Source organism: Anomalospiza imberbis, chromosome 2, assembly GCF_031753505.1.
Source record: "Anomalospiza imberbis isolate Cuckoo-Finch-1a 21T00152 chromosome 2, ASM3175350v1, whole genome shotgun sequence".
NCBI lineage: Eukaryota > Metazoa > Chordata > Aves > Passeriformes > Viduidae > Anomalospiza > Anomalospiza imberbis.
In genome coordinates this window covers 106,038,702-106,062,671 of record NC_089682.1, presented here as the reverse complement: position 1 = coordinate 106,062,671, position 23,970 = coordinate 106,038,702, and the positions used below count along the sequence as shown (strand labels likewise).

General features: G+C 38.3%; 1 protein-coding gene across 1 annotated transcript; it reads right to left on the bottom strand.

Annotated features, from left to right (window-relative positions):
* Positions 1 to 1,131: 1,131 nt before the first annotated feature.
* Positions 1,132 to 23,794, bottom strand: GPR180 (G protein-coupled receptor 180). The gene is made up of 9 exons (XM_068182452.1): positions 23,622 to 23,794; positions 21,164 to 21,322; positions 17,956 to 18,150; positions 14,433 to 14,613; positions 14,179 to 14,228; positions 10,453 to 10,610; positions 4,049 to 4,240; positions 3,623 to 3,700; positions 1,132 to 1,937 (listed from the first exon to the last, which is right to left on the bottom strand). The coding sequence occupies exons 1-9, from the start codon at positions 23,767 to 23,769 to the stop codon at positions 1,779 to 1,781; spliced, it is 1,320 nt and encodes a 439-aa protein (XP_068038553.1). The 5' UTR covers positions 23,770 to 23,794; the 3' UTR covers positions 1,132 to 1,778.
* Positions 23,795 to 23,970: the final 176 nt, after the last annotated feature.

The window sequence follows — 23,970 nt, the reverse complement described above, 5'->3', positions numbered from 1 at the left end:
CTTTTACTACATTATTGGAGACTTATCAAAACCAGAATGCTTTTTTTCTTGAGAAGATGAAAAGTACAGAGATAAGCAAGGAAATAAAGACTGAAGTTTTAACCAATAATATTTTTATGTGGTTATCAGAGGAATGTAATAATTAATCTTTTAATAATTCTAAAGATGGTGTGAAATCATATCTCATCTTTTCCAGCCTCAACCTGCCATTCTTGATCTGAATTACAAACAATAAGAAAGGAGATGATTTAATGAGCAACTTTGTCATGTTGCCATTTTGCCTTAGTCAAAGGCAAATATCTAGTTTTGCCTCTAAACTAAAATGGAACAGACTTATGTTTCAACTATGCTCATAACTGAGGCAAAGATAAATGGAAAACTTTGGGCTATTTTAAAGCTAGAACCAGTGTCTTCACATTTTCACAGAGACATAATCAAATGCACACTGTTAAGAAGAAGCCAACACTGATTTACTAGAAAATAAAATCCATTTTGTGAAGAAACACACATGTATGAAGTTTAAGCTAAGCTAAATCCAAAATGAAAAATTTCACTCACAATGGCAATAGGTATGCTCTTATTATGAAAGAAAAAAAATGTCAGCATGATTTAATCATACTCTATAAATAGGCACTTCAATAAAGTATATATTTACACTGGCTTTCTGGATGCTAGGGCATCACAAAGTAGAATGGCTTTATTACAATGGATGGAAGATGGCAACTACTTAGAACCCAGTGCCAACATGGATTATAACAAATCCAGTGAGTATTTTGTTTTTCAATTATTCATAGAAAATTTAATCCTGATTAAGTATCCTTGGGCAGGAATTCATGGGTAGTTGATGACTGAAACCAACATTTATTTGAAATGCTTCTGTTAATTTAATCTGTGTATATGGCTTAATTATGATTGAATCCTCAATGTAACAGAAATGAATTATATCAGGATTAGAATTCTAGTACCACATCACCCATTCCATTTTCTTTGCCTTTTTTTTTCTCCTTTAAAAGATGCAAGGCTGCTGTTTTAATTACCTTTATGTTGCTATGTATTCCAGGGCTCAAAAACTGTTCAAACCTTGGTTACTGGATGAAATTTTTAGTTACATTTACTTTTTTTTTTTTAAAAAAAGGAAGACATAAACCCTATTTATGTTCCCATTAGGATGTTAATCAGTATGAACATTAGATGCAAAAAAAGGCTTTTCTTTTACACTCATGATAAAGGAAAGTTTCTTGCAGACAGTTGTGAACATTTTACATATGTTTTCTAGATGATTCTCCTTTCTTTCCCCGTCTTTTACACTGACACATAAAATGCATTTTCTCTAAAGCATAAAAATACAAACCCCCTTTTAGTCATCGTTATGCATCACACCAATTTCACAACTGTCCTATTTTAAACTTGTTTGAGCATGTAGATGTTTTAAGAACTCCATTTTATAAGACCTTCAAACCTAGTATTGACACAAATTGATGGCATTTTTGGTGTCCGTGAATAGGAGAGAAAAGATTCATTGTACTCTTCTGTGATACAGCTCAGCACCACTTGTTGAAGAGTATCTATAAAACTCTTCAAATTATGGATTTTTATACTCCCCAATATTTTTAACACATTAATCTAGGAATCTTGTCAGACCAAAGGTCTGTGAAGTGCTTTGATATTATCACTCAGTTTTCCAGAGAAACCAATGTATCATACACTTGTGACAAAAATATCTGTATATTCAAGTCATTATTGCACATTTATTACATAATGTATTCTTCCGAAACATCTCAGAAGTGATGTCGATTTTTATGTCCAGAGGATATTGTTAGTGGCAATGTCACTGATGACAGTGAAGATACTTCCCAATATAGACTATGAGATAGAAAAAGTCTGTAGAGGATAACCATGGAGATGCACTGACAGAGGATAACACCTATGGTAATAATCTAGAGACAAAAAAAAAGAGAGAAAGGAATAGTAAGTGAAAAAAACCCTCTCACTAAACCCTCTCAATAAATTTCTATCAGCATGAGTGCTTGAGGTTCAACGTTAAACCACTTAATACTGCTGCAGTTACAAAAGATTTGAACATGCATTTTAAGTCCAGGAATCAGACTCTCACACCTGGGTGTTTTTAAATCAGTAGATAGCCCTAGGCAAGTCACATAACCCTTCTGGCAGTCTCTGTTCTGGGGAATTTCAGACTTGAAATTCACCACCCATGCAGTTTCACAAGCAGAGGTGATGTTTAGATATTCTACTCTTACAACAAACAGAGTGGGAAAAAAAAAAAAAAAAAAAAAAAGAAAGCAAGCTTGGAAACACTTTGCACTAGCACAATCACGGAGCTGAGGACAGTGATTTATCAATCTCACTTCGCCAGATCTCTTTCAGTTCAAGTCTCTTCATCTGCAAAAGCTGTGTAGGGCTGTACTTCTTGAATGCCTAAAGGTGTAACTTGTTTCTGAGAAAGCATAAGTCTTCAGTTTATGTACAGCCAGTCCTTTAAAACACATGTTTTTCTTAAATAAGTATGGTATTTATTGATTGTGCATTTTATTGCATTGAGGTGCATTTGAAGAAGCAATTATGGCTGAATTATCATAGTGTAGGAACTACAGCTGCATATAATGGTTAAAGTTGCTCAAATGCAAGAGCAGAGTAATTGTAGTCTTCCTTTAGAAAGCTCAAAATACTGCAAAAATACTACTTTACTGATCCTACCTCTAGAGACTGACCTACTGCTCTGAGGATATTTTCATCAAGCAAAACAAAAAGTCTCTTCATTAGTAACGCTAAAGGAATCATTTTTTTTCTGCCTAGATTTCTTTTTTTTTTTTTTTGTAAATCAAACACAAAATTTATTTTATTATGTATATATAATAAAACCTTTTTTCCCCCCCTACATATCCTCTACACAAATAAAAGCTCATTTTCTGAATATATTTGCATACAAATGCACAGATGGTTATAAGCATAAAGAAAATAAGCAAACCCTATGCTGGAATGAGGTAGTCAATCACCTGAAAATAGTGGTGCACTTCATCTGAATGTGGCAGGCTGCACACACGGAGTTCTCCAGTTCCCAATATGTTTAAGCAACTGAGAAACTCAGTGAGTCCACCTTTGTTTTTAACTGTTTAGAGTTTATAAACCAAACAACATATTTGGACAGGCTTCTTGATCTAAAGAATACAGTTCAGCTACAGGTTCCCTGACCTATTTAGCCACATGAAGCTTTTAAAGGATGAAGATTAAAAAGCAAACAAAAAAAATCCACTGATTTATCTTTCTACTCCCTTTGTTAAAAGAATCTCCAAGGTGTTTTTAATTAAAAGCAAACAAGCAAACAATAAAACAAAACACCCCCTCCACATTTTCCTTTGACTTAACAATCTCCCCCACTCCCTCCCTTAACCTAGAAATGATTACCCTTAGATGATTCGAGCCCTGTATTCCTTTGTAAAATATGACTCACATTAGCATCAATGAGAGCTGTGTGACTAAGACTTTTCAAGTTGCTTTGGGGTCATAGGATTAACAGTCTAAGAGCATGAGTTTGCTAACAAACATTAAACATGAAGAACAACTACTATCCAAATTTCATCTCTTTTATCTTGCCTGTACATACCTTTTCTCTTTGATATTCTCTGAATATTACAGTGATGGTTGCAAGACATGGGTGGCACAGAAACCAGAGAATGCAGGCCTAAAAAAGAAGATGAGTTTAAGTTGTAAAATGACTACATGCCAGCTTAGAAGAAAGATGACAGTTACAAGAACTACATTTACATTTCTGTCTATTTTATGAACCCATTGTTTAATTTTCAATCAACACAACGAAAACCACACAATGAAAGGTGGGATTTCTGTTTTAAAAAGCTCCATACTCCTTGTCAAATTAAAATGCCTACTTCAGAGTATGATGACAGGGTGCAGTGTAATCAAACCAGACACTAACTTTCTTATGGAGGGAAAGTGTTTAGTGCTTCTGTCAACTGCACACCATGATTATATTTACAGACAAAGGGATCAGTTTGCTTGATGTAACCCATACTTTGGCAAAGGTGATGTAGAACTCCCTTTTCAGTGTGCTTCTCTCCACTGAGATAATCTGGTACAGCCCAGCAGCCAGGGACAGAGCTAGGCAGACTCTGAGGCCAATGAGCAGCCCGCTCGCCAAGCCATGGTGTGAATGGTAGCTGTGGTGATTTGTATCTTCAAACTGCTCCCAAATTAACAAAATGCTCTGAAAAAAGAACAACAGCAAAGCGCACTTAGAGTAAACCAGGTTACAGTAACTCTCAACTGACCTTCCCATCACAGATTAAGTTATCTGGTAATGCTCCACTCTACTTGTTAGGGACTGCCATGCTAAGCTAAAAAACCCAACAAACCACAGTCTGAAATGCTTTTTGCTGTGACCTATTACTCCAACTGCAACTGGCAGGAACAGAGTCTCACTTCTTGGATTCTGTAACTTTTAGAAAGCTTGACAACTTAAAGTTTCCTCTAATTTGGATAGAGGGAATGTAGCACCTTAGAAAAAAAATCTGAAATAATCACCTGCACACTTGTCTTACTCTGCAGGAAGACCACTGAAATGATTTAACAGAGCTACAGGGAGGTGTCTCCTTTCACTTGTGATCCACAACCTGTAAAGCTTGTTTCAAAGGCAGGCGACTACGCCTTTTCTTTCAAAATCCTAACAGGATTCACTTTTCTTTTCAATGATGGGGAAGTAAGAGGGTGGTGCTGCTGCCCCTTTTATACAATAGCCTTAAGGCTCAAGCATTCACCCAGGTTGAACTTGGATCTCCCACAATTCCCTTCTTTGCCTAAAGGATATCCAATTCACATCTCCCACCTCCTTGGAGAGTGCTGCAACTGCCAGGCTATAGGGTGTTCTTGGGTGGGCCACTCTCCACCCCTTCTATTGAAGCTGTGCCATTGTGGAGAAAAGAATTCAGCATCAGCTAGGTCAGAAACTGTGAGCGAGCCTGACTCTGCAAACACCTGGCTCAGAAACCTCTTAGGGTCTAGGAAAGGAGTGTCACAGGCTCCAAATGCCATTCCAACATCTGGCCCAGCACTCAAGCCAACAGATAACTACATGAAAGATAGTAACCCCCTCCTTAACTCCCAGCATTGTATCCATCTGCTGTGGAATCCAGTTTTCTGGGAGCACTGAGAGAAACAATATTGATATTCTCCAAGGAAAAACAGACTAACAAGCAGCTAGTTTCTGAATCTTAGTTGTGAAGAGGGCAGGCGCCAACCAGTTGCATAAAAAAATGTGTCTTGCTGAAGAACATCTTTTCAAGACTTTGGGAATGCTAACATTATAAATTAGAATACACAAAGTTTAGACTCTCAGAGCATCATGTAGCAGCTGAATGGCAATTTAGAACTTGAATATACACTGGAATCCAGTCCACCTACTGCACGTATCAAACTTGCACTGAGGCTTCAGGTGCCTAATAAAGCAGGTTTTCTAAAGAAAGGTAGGCAAATTTGATGAATGAAGTAGCTCTGAAGGTTCAGAAGCAGACATTGTATGGCTCAATTTAGAAATATAAATTAGTCAGATTCCTTTCTGAACACATTCAAAGGCTTTCTCACTACATAAAGACAAAAAGGTTACTTATATTAACTCTTTAAAAAAGGTGTAATCCACCTGTGCCTTCCAAAGGTGGGTGGCCTTGAATCTCATCAGTTGAGTAGTAGAATAATTTGTGCTTAGAATATCCTCAGAGTACTCTCCTGCTTCCCCCCTCCCTTACCTAAGGGGGACACAGCCCTGTCATTTCACAGCTGCTCTCACTTCAGTCACTCCTCAACCACCTGGATGGAAAATGGAACGATGGGAGAGGGACAGATGTAAAGCATGCAGGTTTTCAACATCAATGACTACGAGAACACAATCTGACTAACAGGCTTCAAATGTTCTCACCATAATGCTCAGAAAAAAAAAAAGTAATTTCAAACAAACATCTTCAAATTATCAAGTTACTTGACTGAGAATTCTGTCAAAGAGTAAGACTGAAGTAAGACTAAACTGCTCCTGAATCCCTGAGATACAGCACAGTGTTTGGTAACATTGTGTCTACAGCACTAGTTTTGACATGAAATTGATGAGTTCCTATCACAGAAGTTATTTCAGTCCAATTAGAACATGCTCAGACAATGAACAACAGTTTTACCAGTTACAGAATCAGTGCAGTCTTGTGAGCATTTTCCCTTTTGATATTTACATTTGAGAACAGCGAAAATATTGAACTTCCCTGAACTGTACATATTCTGCTTGAGAAAATAAAAGATTCCCTGAACTTATGTATAGAATCTTCCTGACTTAAGTGTCTGGGGAGAAGCCCTATAGGCTGATGGAGACAGAACTGTGATACTACGCAAAGAAGAAAATATCACTGGAACCTACCCTACCTTAAAAACCAGAGCTCATGAAGGTCTGAATTTTCCTTAGTCTACACCAAGAGTAACAGCAAAGAAAAAAGCCACTTTCATGGGAAGATGACAAAGAGCTGGAGTAAAGGGATCATGAGAACAAAGCCCAAATCCTCATAGGATAATAGTGTCTGACAGCAGAATGCGTTCTGGACCAGCCCTTTAAAGAGTGTAAACACCACAACATCAGCTGATCAAAGGCTGTGTATGGTGACAAGAATGTGAGATCACAGAAGTCTAGTTTCCTTCAGCTTCATTAGATTATTCCAAAATGAGCAGACTGAGGTGTTAGAGGCAGAGATGGAACTGTCAGTGCAACATAGTGTAAACTTGGACAAAATAAATGTATCATTTACCCTTTCTATGAGCTGGGGCTGTTCTCACTCACCTGGGAAAAGCAGGATCCTATAGAAAACTGTGCTATCAAGTCTTTCTAGGTAAAAATGGGTTAGACAATCTGTTTTCAATGAAGAAAAACCTTCATAGACAAGAATGATGTTCAAGTTAAAATCTCTTAAGTTGTGAAATATTAAAAAATAATAAAAATTTGAGAAATCAAGGTCAAGGAACCCTAAGGTCCCTTACCTTGACCACAGAAAGGCAAGTATCAGCTCACATAGCTGCAATATCAGGAACAAACTTAAAAACACCAGACATCAACATACTGAAGTAGACATCAGAGACATTTTTTGTTGGCAGTGAGCAAAATTATGTTTGAGCTCTGAGAAGAAATCAGGGGGGACAATTCTAATTGTTATCCAGAACAACAACTGAGCTTAGGCTGTAGACAAAAGAACTAGATGAGAGAGGAAGCTAAAGAGCTGGCTCACACTATGCTATGTCCAACTTAAAGTCACTGCTTCTTCGTAAGATGAAACAGAATGACTATCTCCTTGTTTACAAAATACACTATTCAAAATGCCTGACTTTACCTATACATAATCCTGACCTATCCTGGCTCACAGGGGACAACAACCACTGTCCAGTACTGGCCTTCCTCTTCAAATACTAGAGGAATGATGGCCATGGATATCATCCTGATGTTCCAGACATACAAGCAGAACCTCCACATCCATATGAAGAAGAACCAGACACTCTTCCTTTATGTCATGAGAAAACAATTATCGTAGAACTCCTCCTTCCCTTCACAATGCCAACACCGACTTTATGACAAGCCAAGATAACGTATCAATCTCCAGCAAAGACAGGTTCTCATGGAACAGATCACCCCTGAGAGGCAAGGGGAAGGGGGAAGCAAAAGGGAAATTAGAAGGAGTAGCAAGGCAAACTAGCTGTTTCCAACCATATCTATGACTCAGTTATCTGATGTCACGCAATGCAGCACAGCAAAAAATGGTTTAGATCTAAGGTCAGAGGAAGAGCTCATTTTGAACACACCTAAGAACCCCTGTGTAGGGTGAAGTCTAATGCACTAAGATTCTATGCCATTTTGATCAGCTTCAGAGCAATCAGCTGTCTTTCCAGAATCACTGCCTACAGTCTGGTCAGCCCTGGAAGCTGAAACTGCTCAGGTGTATGTGATGGGAAGGGCCTGCCATTGATAAAGCTCTGTACAAGGTTTGTGCCTCAGCAGCAGAAAGCACAATTTTTAATGAATGCACAGCAGCCTGGGAATATTTTGTTCTGTGGCTGAAATAAAGAATAAGTTAAGGCAAAGGGAGATGCTACATGGCAGACTTGTCCCTCCTTTGAGAAGTTACCTCTTTGCAGCTGCAAAGACCACAAGACATTTGCTGACTAGGAGGCTGTGTCCACCCGACACTGAAGGCAACCCATAAACATAGCCCAGGAAATTGCTAGTGCTTCTGAAAGAGCAAAAAAAAAAAAAATCCATAGCATCAGTACCAAGAGGAGAAAAAACCCTAAAAATCTGCTGAGCAATTTGAACTAGTAGCAGGCAAACAGGCTCAGATAGCTTGCTAGTCAAACCTGCATTTAAGTTGAAAAATAACATGTTTTTTCAGGCTGTCCACTTTCTTGACTTCCCTGAAGATGAGGACAGGTATGGGAGAATGTCAATAAAACTAACATGGTGCAATCTCTAACTGCTGCATTAACTTAATGCACATAGTTTCCAGCAGCCTCCACAGCAAGTCCTCAGAATATCTCTGATTATCCACATGGAGTCTGTCCAATCTCTGGCATAAGAGGAAGCTGGTTCTCCCATAAGAATCTCTGGGAAAGATCAGAACAGGAAGAAGGTTATTCTACATTTTTAGCCATTAAATGGGCCCATTGAGTGTTTATAGCAGGTCAAACATCCATGTCAATCTAGACAGACCAGTGAAAAACTGTCTAAATCCTGTTTCCCTGAGCCCAACAGCTGCACTCTGTAATAAGGAGAACAAATCTAGCAGGAGGTGTATTTTCTATGTACTGAACCATGAGATGGAAAATATCTTCTCCAGAAGGGATACTCTTAGTGTGAGGGAAATTTTGCTGGAGACAGTAGACACTGACATGGGGGTGCAAAACCACTTAGGCAATGACATATTCCAATATCCATATTGTGTTCCTACAAGATTCCTGCTGAACCTGACACTCCCAACGGTACCAGGAGGAGATGTGGTAGAGCTGTGCCTTACTGCTGAAAAGTAAGATAGACAATTGTGTGCTAATGCAGCTCCAATGCTGCTCCAAGAGCCTGAAGAGCCACTGCAATGGACCAGTCTTGGGGGAAGCAGCTCGTATGTGTGATGCCTGCCCCACTTTTACCATAAGTAACAACCAAAATAAGATTGAGCTGATTATACTGAGTGTCTTTTCTACGTATAGTAAAAGGAAACAAAAATGAAAAAGTTTCCAGTCTCAAGCAGCAGAGTACTAACACACCCATACATATGCACAAGTGCAGAGGCATGAATGAAATGAAATACTTTAGAAGTCTTCTTTACTACCAGCATGTAAAATTTCTGGTGTTGGATAGGTTCATTCCACCTTATTTTGACACCCATCTTTAAATTTCAACAGTCCCACTGACCTTAACAGCCTTTGGTTTATATTCTTAATTAGCAAGAAATGCCAGCTCCCAGCTATTCTTAATGTTCTAGAAGTCCACTTATTTAGTTTAGAAACAGCACTAATTACAGATACTACCCAAATGGCACAAAAATCTTCAGTATAATCTCTTCCTCATTACTGTCTCCAGTTTCTCTCTGCTCTTCTCTTTCTCAATGGTTTTCAGATTCTTGTCTTTATGATGTGATTTAAAGAAATTTGTTTACAAAAAGCACCACCAGGTTGAATGATTTCCATTACAATTTACTTTTAAGTTACTGGTTTACTTAACTTTCTAATTTATACTAATGGAAAATATTTGAATGAAATTATGTGTCAGACCATTTGTATATTTGCAAGACCAATCCTGCACATGAACCTTTCAAGAATTTCCTTCTTTATATTGATTGAAAGGACCATTAGACATTCTATTTGAGTGCTTCCAAAAGGAGGGTATTGATGATTTCCGTGTTTTCATGACAAAGACCTTGTCACAGCAGCTTTTCTTGTCTTTCCTCCCATGCTGCTGGTTGTCAACCTGCACAATGTACTTCACAATGCCTCAGCAGTACTGATTACAACTATTTATAGGACCACATTACAAATCAGATCAATAAAATGACTGCACAAATATTATTTTTTACTTTTTTTTTCAGTCTAGGTTGTTCCACTAATCTGGTTCACAGCATAATGCTACCAACAATTGGCACAATCAGGACTTTGGGAAACTGTGGGAACTTCTTAAGTGGTTTTACTGCTAGACAAAAACATACTGTGAAGCAACATCTTAAATTGTTAAAGTAAAGAGAAGGTGGTGTTACCTATTAGACATACTGGGTGCACATTATGCTGTGGGCTTTTTACCAGTCTTAATACTCCCTCCCTCATAAAATTAAAATATTGAAATTATTTGGTTCACAGTTCTGTCATACTTAATAGCAGCTGTATACTTCAGTGTAAGAATGAATATGAAATACAAACCTGTGTAACAACAACCACTACAGCAATGCTGGTAGATGCTGGACTGGAATCCCACTGAAGAGGTCTGCCATGAGATTTCTTCATTCTGCCTATTGTCCAACCCATACACAGACTCAACAATAAATACAGCATTTGTATCTGTGAAACTATGTCACACACTATTGAAAACAAAAGAAAAAGGAATAAAATTACAACAAAAATAAAATTGTGGGTTTTTTCCTATATCAAAGAGAAATGGTCTATATACCCGCAAACAAATGCTGGATGCTTATGCCTCTGCATCACCTTTTAATTTTGATGATTTAGATTAGATAAGGTTGCTTTGCCACAAAATGTGCCTATTTTGTGGAGTTTTCAGTGACCGAACCGATCACTATCAGCTTTCCTGCAGTTATGTTGCAGATCTGCAAGAAAATGGGCACAGTGCCATGTCTTTCCAAATCCCACTCTTGTGTCAGAGTAGTCTGGGCTCAGGAGTCCATCTGCATAAATAGACTTACAAATGCTAAAGAACTAAAATCATATGTATGTTAATCATAGTGCAAATATGCAACATGCTGAAATGAACTCCCTTCTTCACTCTGAAGAACTTTTGTTCAAAAATCAGATAGTTACATTGTACTTTGAATTAATTGCACTTTGTCTTAAGGATGCAGTAGCTTCCAGAAGAAAGCACAAATATTTAGGACAAATTCCACTCTGAGATACTTAAAGGGGAAAACATAATGAATAACCCTAACACAAACTTCATTAAGATCAACAACTTGTCTGTATTTCATTTTATTAAATGCAAAGTACCTTTGCCTCATTTTGCTATGTCCATTTTTAACTCTGTTTGGAAACAATTAACACATATTCCATAAAGTTACATTCTTAATCAGTGTCTCAAACTTGTGTTTGAAGCTGCATCAGAATAAAGAAAACTTTAAGCTAGGATATATTAAAGCCTTTATTTGTAGGCTTGCTGCAGCACTATTGACAGTAGAAAACTCTGAGGATTTCTCTCTGGGTGATTGTTAGCTTTAGATCTGGTAAGTTTTTGACTTAATGAACAATTTTAAAGTTGGTGTTGGGATCTGACTCATTGTACTGGCATAGCAGAGATGTAAAAGAAAAATAGATTCTTACGCTATGTATATTGTAAATTTGGTTCAGAAACTAGAGATTGGGCACTACACAGCAATGCTTTCTTTTTTCTTCATTAATATTTTAGTTCAATTAAATTTGTTCTTTATTTGTAACTTTCACTTACACTATCAGGTACAAGAATAATATTTCTGTCACAAAAAAAGCAAAGCTCTACTTTTATACAACTGGACTGTATTAAAAATTATAAATATCACATTTACTAAAAATATTGGCACAGGATATATTGCCACTACACAGAAATTAATATGGACACAAAGGAAGTGTGTCAAAAGAAGATCATCTACAATATTTCCCTGACATCCAGCAATACTAGCAAAATAATAAGAGTATAAATCAGACTTCAGAATGTAATTCTTGGGATATGCTTGGTATTCTCAGAGTTTACACGCTTAAATGCTTCTTAATGTATTAAGACACCTTTGCTGTTTAAGATCTGTCAAGAGCTTTTAGTAAATACAAAATTGGTAATTCTTTAATAAAATCAACCAGCACTGATTTTGAGCAAAAAATGATAATGGAATTATTTTCCAATGCTATCTTATTGTGAGACAGTACTCACTAGAAGAAGAATTGTTACATGAACTAAAGGCATGTCAAACCAGCGTCACAAACCTAAACTAGAAAAATTACTGAATAATTCTCTGTGTTCTAGGGAGTATTTTCTTTTCTGTCATTCCTTAAGATAAGCTGCCCTAGAAGGTATAGCCAGACATCATCTCTCCATCATATAATGGATATAGATACTGCTCTGCTTCAGTGTGGTAACAATTCGAGTGGATTCACACATAAATTCCTCTAAGACAAAAATCCACAACCAGCTTTAATTTTTGACATCCCATACACTTTGCTAGAAAGGAACAAGGGTGACAAAAATTTTAAAGATTACAATAATCCCACAATATTCAAGGTCAGTGTAAAGCCACATTACTAAACTGATACCATAATTGTCTGATTTCATCACAATTCATCTTTTTTGACTAGTCAACAGACATAATAATAGTCTTTGACTTTTCACATTTTATTCTTACCCAAAGTTAAGAGGACACCATTTGCAATGCTTTTGAGTGCCAGCATTATTTGTGTAATTCATGTGATTGGGCTAGGTGGTTAATTAGACTGAGGATCAGCTTTTTTATATGTGGTAAAGACTAAATCATACTAGGTAAAGAATAACTGCTTGAGATGGTATCTGAACAGGTTTTTAGAAAGATATCTGGGCCACACTACAATTAATAGAAATGTTAAGATTTATTTTTAATTCATATTTCTGCTGCCATATAGGAAAAATGGTATAATCTTTTCCCTTCAAACTATACTACTTGCCATCAGCCATTCTTCAGAACTGTAATTGCCACTGAAGCTTTCCACATTTCTGTTACTTCTGCTCTCTTACTGTTTTAGAAATCACCAAATTCAGAGACAGTAAGAAAGTATAAACTTTCCTAGCTGAATTTAAGAAATTGAGCTACTGATTCAAAAATAATATTCGTTATAAACTTATACAAATAAAAGTGGGCTTTTTGACTACAACACATACAAAAAAAAAAAAAAAAAAAAAAAAAACAAACCATGATGCTATTCTCTCTGAAATTCTGGCTGGATAGTTAACACTGGGGTGAAGTTATGACTACCTCCACATGCTCCATTTTATTTCATTTCATGAGATGAGAAGGAATGTTTAATTATACAGTTGTTGGAGTGGCTGCAAGGAGCTGCCAGCTCAAATGGTTAAAACAAGAAAGAGGCAATTATTGTGGTGTCAGGTGCCATCAAGAGGCTGATAATTCCAACTGCAGCCTTCTAAATGAACTCTACAAAGGGAAATATTTCTCTGTATAGGCTGTTACTCCCCAACACTACCACACTACTGTAGTACTACTTTCTTGGGGTGCTTCAAGCCAGTCAAAAGGAAATGTATTTGGTTGGAATGAACCTCCAATCCTTCAAAGGTGAACTGTGGAGAAAAAAAAAACCCAAACTACCCAACAACAATGGAGAATGAAGAATGGAACAAGATTAAGTTAGTGCATTTTGGAAAGCTATGCTACAGGAGTTTAGTTCCAGTGAGAATTTGGAATATCTTTACAGAGTGGAGAAAAACGATTTGTTAGCATCAAACCCTCACATAAGCATTTTTTGCATCATGCTAATCATAACATTTGTGCTGTAAAATACTTTTCCATTTAATAATTGTTAAATTTGTCAGTGAAATGACAAATTCTATAAAATATGATTAAGTTTCCTAAAAAGCTTGGCTTTCTAGATCTGACTCCACAAAACTCTTCAATGTATTGAAAGACCTGCTCAGTTGATATTCATGTCTTTAAGTGTTTGTAGCAGGGAATCTAGAGAAAAATCCTTTGAAAAATCTTTGAAAAATCCTAAACAATATCACAGATAAGTAACTTCAAATAGTTACTGTAAACACATAAAACATTTTTTTCCTGGACGAGTAATTTTTAGTATTAGAAATCAAATTATGTGATCCAATATCATAGTATAGTCCAGCAACAGCATTTGCTAATGTATTGTAGAGATTAATGGGTAAAATATGTAAGAAACAGGGGACAGACTCACATTCTGCCAGACTTCCCATAAAAGGAGCTCCTATCCCATCTCTAGAATAACTGAAAAAAGAACAAAAAGATTGTATTTTTAAGTGGGTGTGTCTTAAATGGGTGTTCTCTCTCACAAGTACATTTAGATAATGATGCAGTTCAAAAGTCAGTCCTAAATTTTGCCACAATCCCTCCAGGCAAATCATGTACTGATCTTTACAACACATTGTTCTTCAAGTTTAAAGACTGAAAGCAGAAAAGGAACAAAGGTACCTTGAGAAATGCAGGTAGTTGGCAAAAGCTGAACCAGCCTGCAACAGTAATGCAATTGTCAACACCTTTAATACACCATGCATAGGTCCACGCTTCCTAATTGTTTGCCACAGGGATTGTGCATATATGCAAGCAGTTATGAAGTATGCTAGGACAAGCAGGAAAAAGAATTCATGTAATCCTGTGGAAAAAAAAAAACACAGCTTAGTTTTATGAAGAAACTTTGCTACTAGGAGCAAATAACTAAAAAAACAGTGCAATCATTACAATCTTTGGGATTAATACAATAATTGGGAAATATGTAGCAACTGTTACCCAAAAGTGGTAGTATACATAAAAGGTCTAAATCCTAGTCAATTTTATCCAAGAAAATCGGTGAATTTTATCAAAAATCTGATTATTATTTGATCTCAGGAAGTGTTCTTAGTCAACAATACCCCTTCTGAGCAGAGAGGTTTGCAGCAATTACCAGACTAGCATAAAGTGACACAGTTTCTTGATACACACAAAACAATTGTAGCTCATTTGATTAGTAAGAAATATATTTATTAAATGACTCATTTTTAGCTCTTTTTGCTTGTTTATTTGATTCCGTAAAGGCACAATCTGAGGTGAGACAAACCCCAAACAGACTTCTATTTAATCTTTTTAACCACTGGGTGTCACCCTTCCTCCACATAAAGCAGCATAAGAAACACAATTGATCAAGTCTGAAAATTTACAGATAAAGAAAGTAGCACAGAAAACAGTAATTAGTTTTTAGCATGCCTTCTTTTGCACTTGTCCAAAAAAAAAAAATCCACAATTTTTTAAAGATTATTTATAAAACAGAAATCCTCTAATTTTCAGCCTGGCAGTAGTCTGGTAAAATGCTTCCCTTAAGACCTGGATCCTGGAAATCTTTTCTATCGTCAGTAAGCTTTGCAACCCATCAGGAGCTCCCAAAGGGTCACAGCCAGTGAGAGATATAAGCAAAAACAGATAAACAAGCATTTCTCATAGAAAACTTGTTTTCATTCTCCAACCTTCCTTGAATGTGGTGCCCATAGAATCAGATTCTAAAAAAACCTTTTTCTCCAGCAGCAAAATAACTCTGGTAAAAGCTTCCAGACAGCTCCCCATAGAGACTGGGAAGAGCAAGTATACACATTTCAATATCTGAGCTGAAAAGCATTAGAACTGGATGAGTTCTGAATAGTAGCTAGCATTGTAGCTTCTGTGACTGAAATTAAACATTTTGAACATACAAACAGGAAAATGGGAGAAAAATAGCATAAAGTAATTAAGAGGATTAAAAATTCCAGGCCACTCTGCTTCTCTTGTACACCAATACATGAGCATGATTTATCAATGACAAATCTATCTATAGGGTATAGATCAAATCTTTCCTTCTGCTTCAAAAGATACCCACTGAAGTTGGCAAGGACTATGTAGGTAAAAGTTATTTCTCACCATGATGAGTGAGAACTCTAGGAAAACTCTTTAGTAAAATCAGCTAGCTTTTAACAAACACTAAGCATTTATGATAGAACACTCCTTCCAACCATAGAGTGTAGAATATTGGTTTGAGACCAAAAGGGGTTAGGAAAAAGCTGCACTGAGAACCAACTATAAAAAAATACAATTTTCAACCTGTCTCCTTTAAGTTTCCTGACTTTCAAGGAACCTAGCTGACAAAGATATCTTACTTCAAAGCTTTTCAAAATGCTACCTGTTCAGTTGCCTTTAGGAATCCTGGATTCTAATGACACCATGTCTTATGTAGAAGACCCCTGCCATATAAAATATGATTACTTGCCAGGGATCAGAAGTCAGGCCCCCTCATCTCTGAAGACAAGCATCTTAATCACAGGGTGACAGCCTCAAGTTCTTTCCCATGCTTTCCTTATTATTCATTTAATTTTTGAGAGTCCTGTGCCACAGCTTAAAGTAACTCAAGTGAAGGAAGACCTAACTAAAACCTTCTGCAACTATGTAATTTTTAGTTGCCTGCATGAAATAAGCAAGAAATGAAGCTGGATCTTCTCTCTGATACCCTCTCATTCTAAGTTTCTATGAAAAAATGGCAAAGATTATTTCACAGAGATCCATTAAATTAAAAAAGAGAGAGAAAGAGAGATTAAATGCTCCTCAGCTCTTTGAATGCAGAGCAGTGCATTCAGCTTCAGGATTCATGGCTACAATGCAGGTTTTAATTCTGAATTAACAGAGGTGTTCCTCTGCAACTCTGAAAGACATGGCATGTACCGCTCACCTTGCTTCCTATTTGTTAGATCTAAATACATACATCCAGCACATTTACACACCTTCTTACTCAGCACATAAGCTGTTCAGAGTTCTGCTTCCCAGTGCTCAGTCTTCCTACAGAATTAATACAAAGCTGAAATGCCTCTGTAGGAGGTCTCTACATCACTTTAGTGGGCCATATGATGCCATGTAACTGCTTTGACCCTTGATGTAGCAATTACTCCTTTAGCAATTACTCCTCTTTGAGAGTATGTAAATTAACCTAGAATTCACTTCTGAAGGTCAAATTCACCAAATAAAAACTGGCAAGTTTATAGAACTTAAGAATTTAAAGAGAGGTTAAGTCTGATTATGAGCCTTGAAATACAGATTATTAATGTGCTACTTTCTTGCAGATTCTGCTAAGCATTCCAGCAGATATTTTCTTCCTTTCAAAAACTAAGCTGCTTTTGTTCCCTCTATATTCTCTTGAGGTCATGAATGACAGCAGGGCATTTGATTCCAAGCACAGCAATTAGACTCATCCTTGGTATATTCAAGTTCACTCTGTATAGGACTGTGCAGACTTACACTCTGTACAGACTCAGCCTACAGAGCCTTTCCCTCACAACAGATCCAGGAGAGTGACATGTTGATGAGGCCTCCCAGAGCAGTGATGCTATTCACTGCAACCAAGAATACATTAGGCTGGATTGTCCAAAGCATACAATTTTATCTAGGCATTTCTTTGGCTGCTGTCTTGAGTTTTTCCTTAGAAGTTTAAAGACTTAAAATCACATTTCTTATCATAACAATATCAGGTCAGACAAACCTCATCTACAGCCTGTGACTAAGACACTTATAATGATCTAAACACAAAACTGAAATTGTACTGGCAAAATGTTTTATCCTGCATGTACTCCTGTTGCACAGAATCAAGTTTCACACATTTAAGGATTTCACTAATTAATTAAAATCAGGTATTAAGTTTACATTCAAGTGGAAGATTACAATTTCAACATGTTCAAAATACCTATCGGCAAATATTTTAACACTGACTGTCCTTGTGTATCTACACTTCTAGTTAGTCAAGTTTTGGAAAGTCAGTCTAGGGAAAGGAAACTATTTGTCTGTGATGACAGAAAATGAACTCAAGTCTACTCTTTGTAAAAAACAGAATATGAAATATAAGACGCTCTGCTATCCATTCCCCATGCTCTTCCAAGCACAGTAAGTACTGATTTGAGTAATCAGATCCTTAACTTACAAATCTAATTTTAAGAAAAAAAAATCTTACCAGATTCCCCTGCGCTAAAGTGATCTAATGGATTCCCTTCTGCATCTGGGTTTAGTAAGACCATTTCAAACTGAATATCCTCGGATTCAGAATAATTCTCCTCGCAGGTAAACTTGTCTACATAAAACACATACCATGTTTCCGGATAAGGAATCTGGGACACTGTCAGATTTTGCTCAGTGTGGTTCACAGTCACTTTGGAAGAAAACAAAAAAAAACCAAAAATAGGAGTAAATACTTGATTAGTTTGATTTTAGAAAACACATCTTTGAATGAAGATAAAACTTAAATCCACAGCATCATATACAGGTTATAAACTATACACAGTAGAAAACAGACTGAGTTTTGAAAACTGTCTGTAACACCAGAGACCAGACCTCCAACTTCAGCTTTTATTTCAAGTAGGTGGGCAAGGGGTGGTGAGGACGCTGCATCCCACCTTTCAGCTCTGCTGGGAGGGCTCCCTCCTTCCAGAAGCTAGAAAGTGCAAACTATGTCCTTTGCTTAGCACATTTCCATCCTCCAGTTCTGTATTGACAGGATCAGCTATTCTGTACTACCCACAGGTACTTCTGCAGCATGAAAAATACCTTTGTGAAATTTATTTGACTTTGCTTTCAGAGAGATTTAGAGCACCAAACAGAAACAGGTGCATATGAGCTCAGTAAACAGCACCATGCATGCTTTAAAGGTGCAAATCAGTATTACTTCACAGGATCTTCTCCAAACTGTAACATACTGAATTTCAATTGACAGTTAATATCTGAAACCATTGTGTAATCAAACTGCATATTTCAAATCAGATTACATTTAAGAACAACTACGTAAGATACTCATGTTTCATCTGCTTGCTATCTTACCACTATTTTTGCCTAAAAACAACAGTTAACCAAGCACAGTCTCTTCAAAACCAACTCTTGATGCAAATGAGATCTGTGGCTCTCTATGTTTGGCTGAAACTGCAAGAAACACAAGCATTGTCACATTGACTACTGAACTTGAGTGCTAATCAGCTCAATCATTTCTCTACAGGAGAAATAACAATAACAGAATAATTCACCTTAATAGGTAAACATGACAATGGCTAAGGACGAAGAAAAATTTCATTAAAAAATCCACAATTTTTTTTTTTTTCTGTGAAAGGCCTTTCTAAATAAGAGCTGCAAACATACAACCTCATTTTCCCTAAATATTTTGTAGACAAAATTTAGAACAAATTTCTAACTTGAAGCCTACCTGTGAAAAACTTCAATGTAATTCCAATAAATGTGTTTCAACTACAAGAAGTTACTTTCTGTTCTTTTAAGGTACGAATTGAGCAACATGAGAATCCAGGAAGAATTGCAGTGTGTGTGTCCTTGCAGCAACTGTCATGAGGTACAGATTTGGACGACACACAAACCAGTATTGCGGATGGTGCTTAATCCAATGAAAGGCAAACTGTGGCCCACAGGAGTGGCTTTACTCCCCATGTCACCTCTCAGCTGACTTCTGACACTGTTATTTGCACCAAGAGTAAGGATCACACAGAGTGTGTTTAATCAGTTTCCTCTGAAATCTGTAAGCTGACTCAGAGGCAGAAAAGCCACTGATTCTGCCCAAGATCAGCAAAGAAATCCAACTCACCCTGTGGCCACACGACTCCTAAGAGAGCAGAAAACAGTGAGCACACTGCTGGGACAAGTCAGGAAAGACAGAATAGCTGCCAGTTATTCCAGCAGTACTTCAGTGCAGCTCTGATGAAGTGTAAGGAAACCACATCCCTACAAGTGACATCTGTGAAAGGTTTCACTATGACAAATATTACATGATCAATATGTTACTCTTGGGATTTTGACAGCACAAAGGAAATGTATTTAAAAGAGAAGCTTAAGTCGCTTAAAACACATTTGAATTAAGCTTCTAATACTAATTTAATTTCTTTAGAGGAAAATTTATGCTTTAAGTACCATTGTGATAAAAAATGGTGCAAAAATTATTATTTCAGTCTGTCTGTCTTCTAGTTTTGTAACTCAATGCTTCAGTGTTTTACTGTTCTTTCACATTTAGATGGATACTCAAGCTAAGCTTTATCCTGATTAGTTCATCGCTAATACTGTATTAAAAATTTTCTAACATGTTTTATACAGTGAAGCATGACAGATTTGTACTATCATGAGAATATAATTTCATTTTTGTTTTCTCTGCTTTGAAAAATGCCATTTCCATGGAACTGGAGAACAGGAGCCTCCTGACAAGTGAGAAACGTTCCTTTGCAAACAAGAGACAAAAAGACAATCTACATATTCTATACTGGTATAACCCTTAGCTCAAACATTAAACACAGCTGAATGTGAGATTCAGTAACAAGTGTCAGTTCTAAAAGGTGAAATAGCATTAAGTTATAAAAGAGGAAAGTTATAAAGTAAGGTGGCATGATGCAGATTAATTTTTGCAGAGAATAAAGACTTATTACGAGGTAGTGAAAGAGTAGGTTTACAGGTACAAAATTACCCTTTTACTTTGTACTTGGGCTACACACTCCCACCTTACAAGCATTTGCTTCAGAAGTTTAGAGGCAACTGCAGCAGGTTCCATCACTTTGCCTCTAGTTTGTTTTTCATTCCACTGCAATGAAAGTCACAATTCAAACTCAAACAAGTCACAACTCAAGTCACAACTCAAAAAGTCAAACATCTGACTGTCCCAAACATTCAGATTCTTTAGTTCTTCAGTTTCTTAGTACAAGGATATTCTTTGTAAATTCTCTCTCATACTCAAGATAATCTATTTTATAGAAAATTTGAGATTAAAAAAAAAAAACAAACAAGAAGAAAGACATTTACTCCAAGCAGAGCTAAAAAAAAATCTCTGTACTGAATGGCTAAATGAAAACTTTAGCCAAGTATGTACCCTTTTTGAGTTGTGAACATGTAAAAGCATGAACTGGAACTGGTCAAAAAGTTCGGCTGTTTCCACTAAAGCCATTGTTTGTCATGGATTTCATTTTCCAGCAGCACAATAAAACATAACTTGCAAACAAATTCTTCTGAAATGATATAAAAAAAGAAATTTTATTCCCTTGTAGTATTTTTAATTGTAGAAGACCAAAGTCCTAGTTGATGCAAAGCCCAAATTCACTGAAATGAATAGCCTAAACACATAGATAACTGAACAGAGTTCTAAATACACAGTAACTCTTTAAGGAGAAAAAAACCCAGTAACTCACTTGTCAGCTGAGCTTTAGAGAACTTCTCTGTACAGCTGTGATCTTGGACATTGTTCTCCAGCTTCTGCCATTCCTGCGCTTGAAAGAGGTGAAGTCTAGCTGCTTTTGCCACAGCTACTGCTATGTTCTTGATTCTGACACACAGAACAGCATGGTCACCTTGATATTTAGAAAACAAAATCAACTATTCTGTCTTGATGTCAGTTAAAAGCAAAAAGTGTGGCACATATTTCTCTTTTAAGTAACTGCAATACAGTTTCACATTATCCTTAATTTTTTACCACTACTTCCTAGTTAAAGTATTTATGGTCTTTCAGAAACAATTTCTATGTCTCTCATTAATAAACCAGTGAATGTACAATTCTCTATAATGCTATTTAAACAAACCTTCACCATAGCCCATGTGTCATTAACCTTCTCTACTACTAACAGCCTTCCCACCGCCCTCTTTTTTAATACAGACTTCCAGATAACATTTTTTCCCTTCCTCCCTCCCACCCCAAATTTTATTGTTTTTAAGTTAAAGACAGTGCCTCAATAACTTCTTCAAAGTCTAGTATTTTATGATCTCTGTGGCATGACTGTGAGCACCACAGGGTAGCTCTTAAGTCTAACACCAGAAGAGCTTTTGTGAATGGACTTTCACATTATGGATGGATTAGAGCTAAAATACTTAATTATAGATGACAGATTGATGACAAATTGATGCAAAGAAAATCAAACTTCAAAAGTGTTCTCTAATGTGCCAGGCTACCTGTGGAATCGCAGAATGGCTGAATGGCCTGGGTTGGAAGGGACTTGAAAGACAACCCAGTTTCCAACCCCCATGCTGTGGACAGGGACACTTTCCACTAGACCAGGTTGAACAAAGCCCCATCCAGCCTATCTTAAAAAACTTCCAGGGATGGGCATCCACAACATCTCTAAACAACCTGTTCCAGTGCTTCACCACTCTCACTGTAAATATTTTTTTCCTAACATCTAATCTAAACCTACTTTTTTCAGTCTGAAACTTGACACTATAGACTGCATCTTGACACACAGAAATATTTTAGTCATTTTAGAACTAGGTAATTTGACAAAATTTATCTTGCTTGAGTAATTCCACAACACTTAACCTTGTTTTCAAAATTTCTTTCATACATTGCCATAGACTTCTTTAACTTAGGAGTGTCCTAAATTAAAAGGTAGGATTTAGTGGAGAAGAAAAGTCAGTAAAATGTTCTATGAACTACAGTTTAGCTAAGATTATGAAATATTAACAGAAGGTTCTAAAGAAAGCTTCACTAAGACCCAAAATAGTTGCTGGTATTCATGCAGAAAGAGAAGTATTTCTATGCAAATATGTAAGATCAATTTATACAATTATATCTGAACACCTACACGGCTCATCTTCAGTTTTGACAGTCTTTTCTCAGATTTAAACAGTGCAGTTTTCCCCTTCAGATCTATTTAGAGCACTCGTACAGTTAACTTCTAGGACAGTGCTAATTAACTGCTTTCAAGTCACTTCATAAGCTGTCTCCACCCTAGCTATCATTTCTCATTCAGTACTGGAAGGTCATGCTCCAACTCTGTTTTTCTGCTCAATGGAAAGAAAATTGATTTTGAAGCTCAATGGGAAAGAAAAACAGCCTAAGCTACTGAAATGCTGAGCACATAGGAAAAGCAGGCAGACCAGCAGAGCCTCGCTGGACATGGCATGTGTCATGGCCACACACATCTCCTTCTGTTAGGTGAAACTCCTCCAGCAAGCACAGCGGGACACTGCTAGGGCTCTCTTTCAGCAGGACAGTAGCCAGGACTAACAGTCAGAAATTATTACTAACAAGGAGTTTTTAACACGGAAAGAAAAACCATTGGCAATAGCCAGGTGAGAATTCTACATGCCGATGCGCGGTGTCACCGTGCCCACACAGCCACTTTAGAAGCCCCGCTGCCTTTTGGGGGAGTCCCAAGAGGGAAGGAGCGATGCGAGCGGCAGGGAGAACACGTCTGCCCTCCCGGACTCGCGGCCGGGAGCGTCCGCACGGGCTGCGGGGCACGAAGGGAGGCGGCACAGCGCTGCCCTGCCCTGCTCCCCTCCGTGACCCACGGCGCGGGAGGCGCTGCTGCCAGCGGCTGCAGCCGGGGCCGCCCCGCCGCGCGGCGGCCGCGTCCTGCCGCTGGCCGCGATCCCCGGCCCCGCTCCGGCGCTGCCCGGACAGCGGATCGGACCTGATGCACGTCCCGGCAGAGGAGAGAGAAGGAGGAAAAGAGGGAAGGACAGTGCGAGGGAGAGAAGTAGGGAAGGACGGAGAGGTGCAGGGCTCAGCCCGCTCCCCAGCCCGCGGCCCCTCCGGCCGCCACCGGTCCCCCCGCGCCACAACGGCTCCTCACAGCCGCCCCCTTCCCCACGGCCCCGCTCCAGGGCGGCACAGCCGCTGCTGCTCCGCTCCCCTGCCTTCGGGGCACCCACCGTGGAACTGGAAGCGCGCCACGGGCCGCCACGGCTCCTGGCGGGCGGCGGCGCTGGCGAAGCCGCCCCGCAGCGTCTTGCCCGCGGCGAGGCCCCAGCAGCAGCCGGCGGCGGCGGCGCTGAGCAGCCACAGCAGCCGCCACCGCATCCCCGGGAGCCGGCGGACACCGGGATCCTCCTTCCCCCGCCCGCAACGCCCCCGCCGGGTCACGTGACGCCCCCGCCGGGTGAGGCGCGAGCGGCGAGAGAGCCAATGAAAGAGCGCGCCAGCCCCCGGGGGCGTGACCGAGCGCCGGGCCCCGCCCCCGCGGCCACGTGTCCCGTCGCTGGGTCCGGCCGTAAGTTGAGA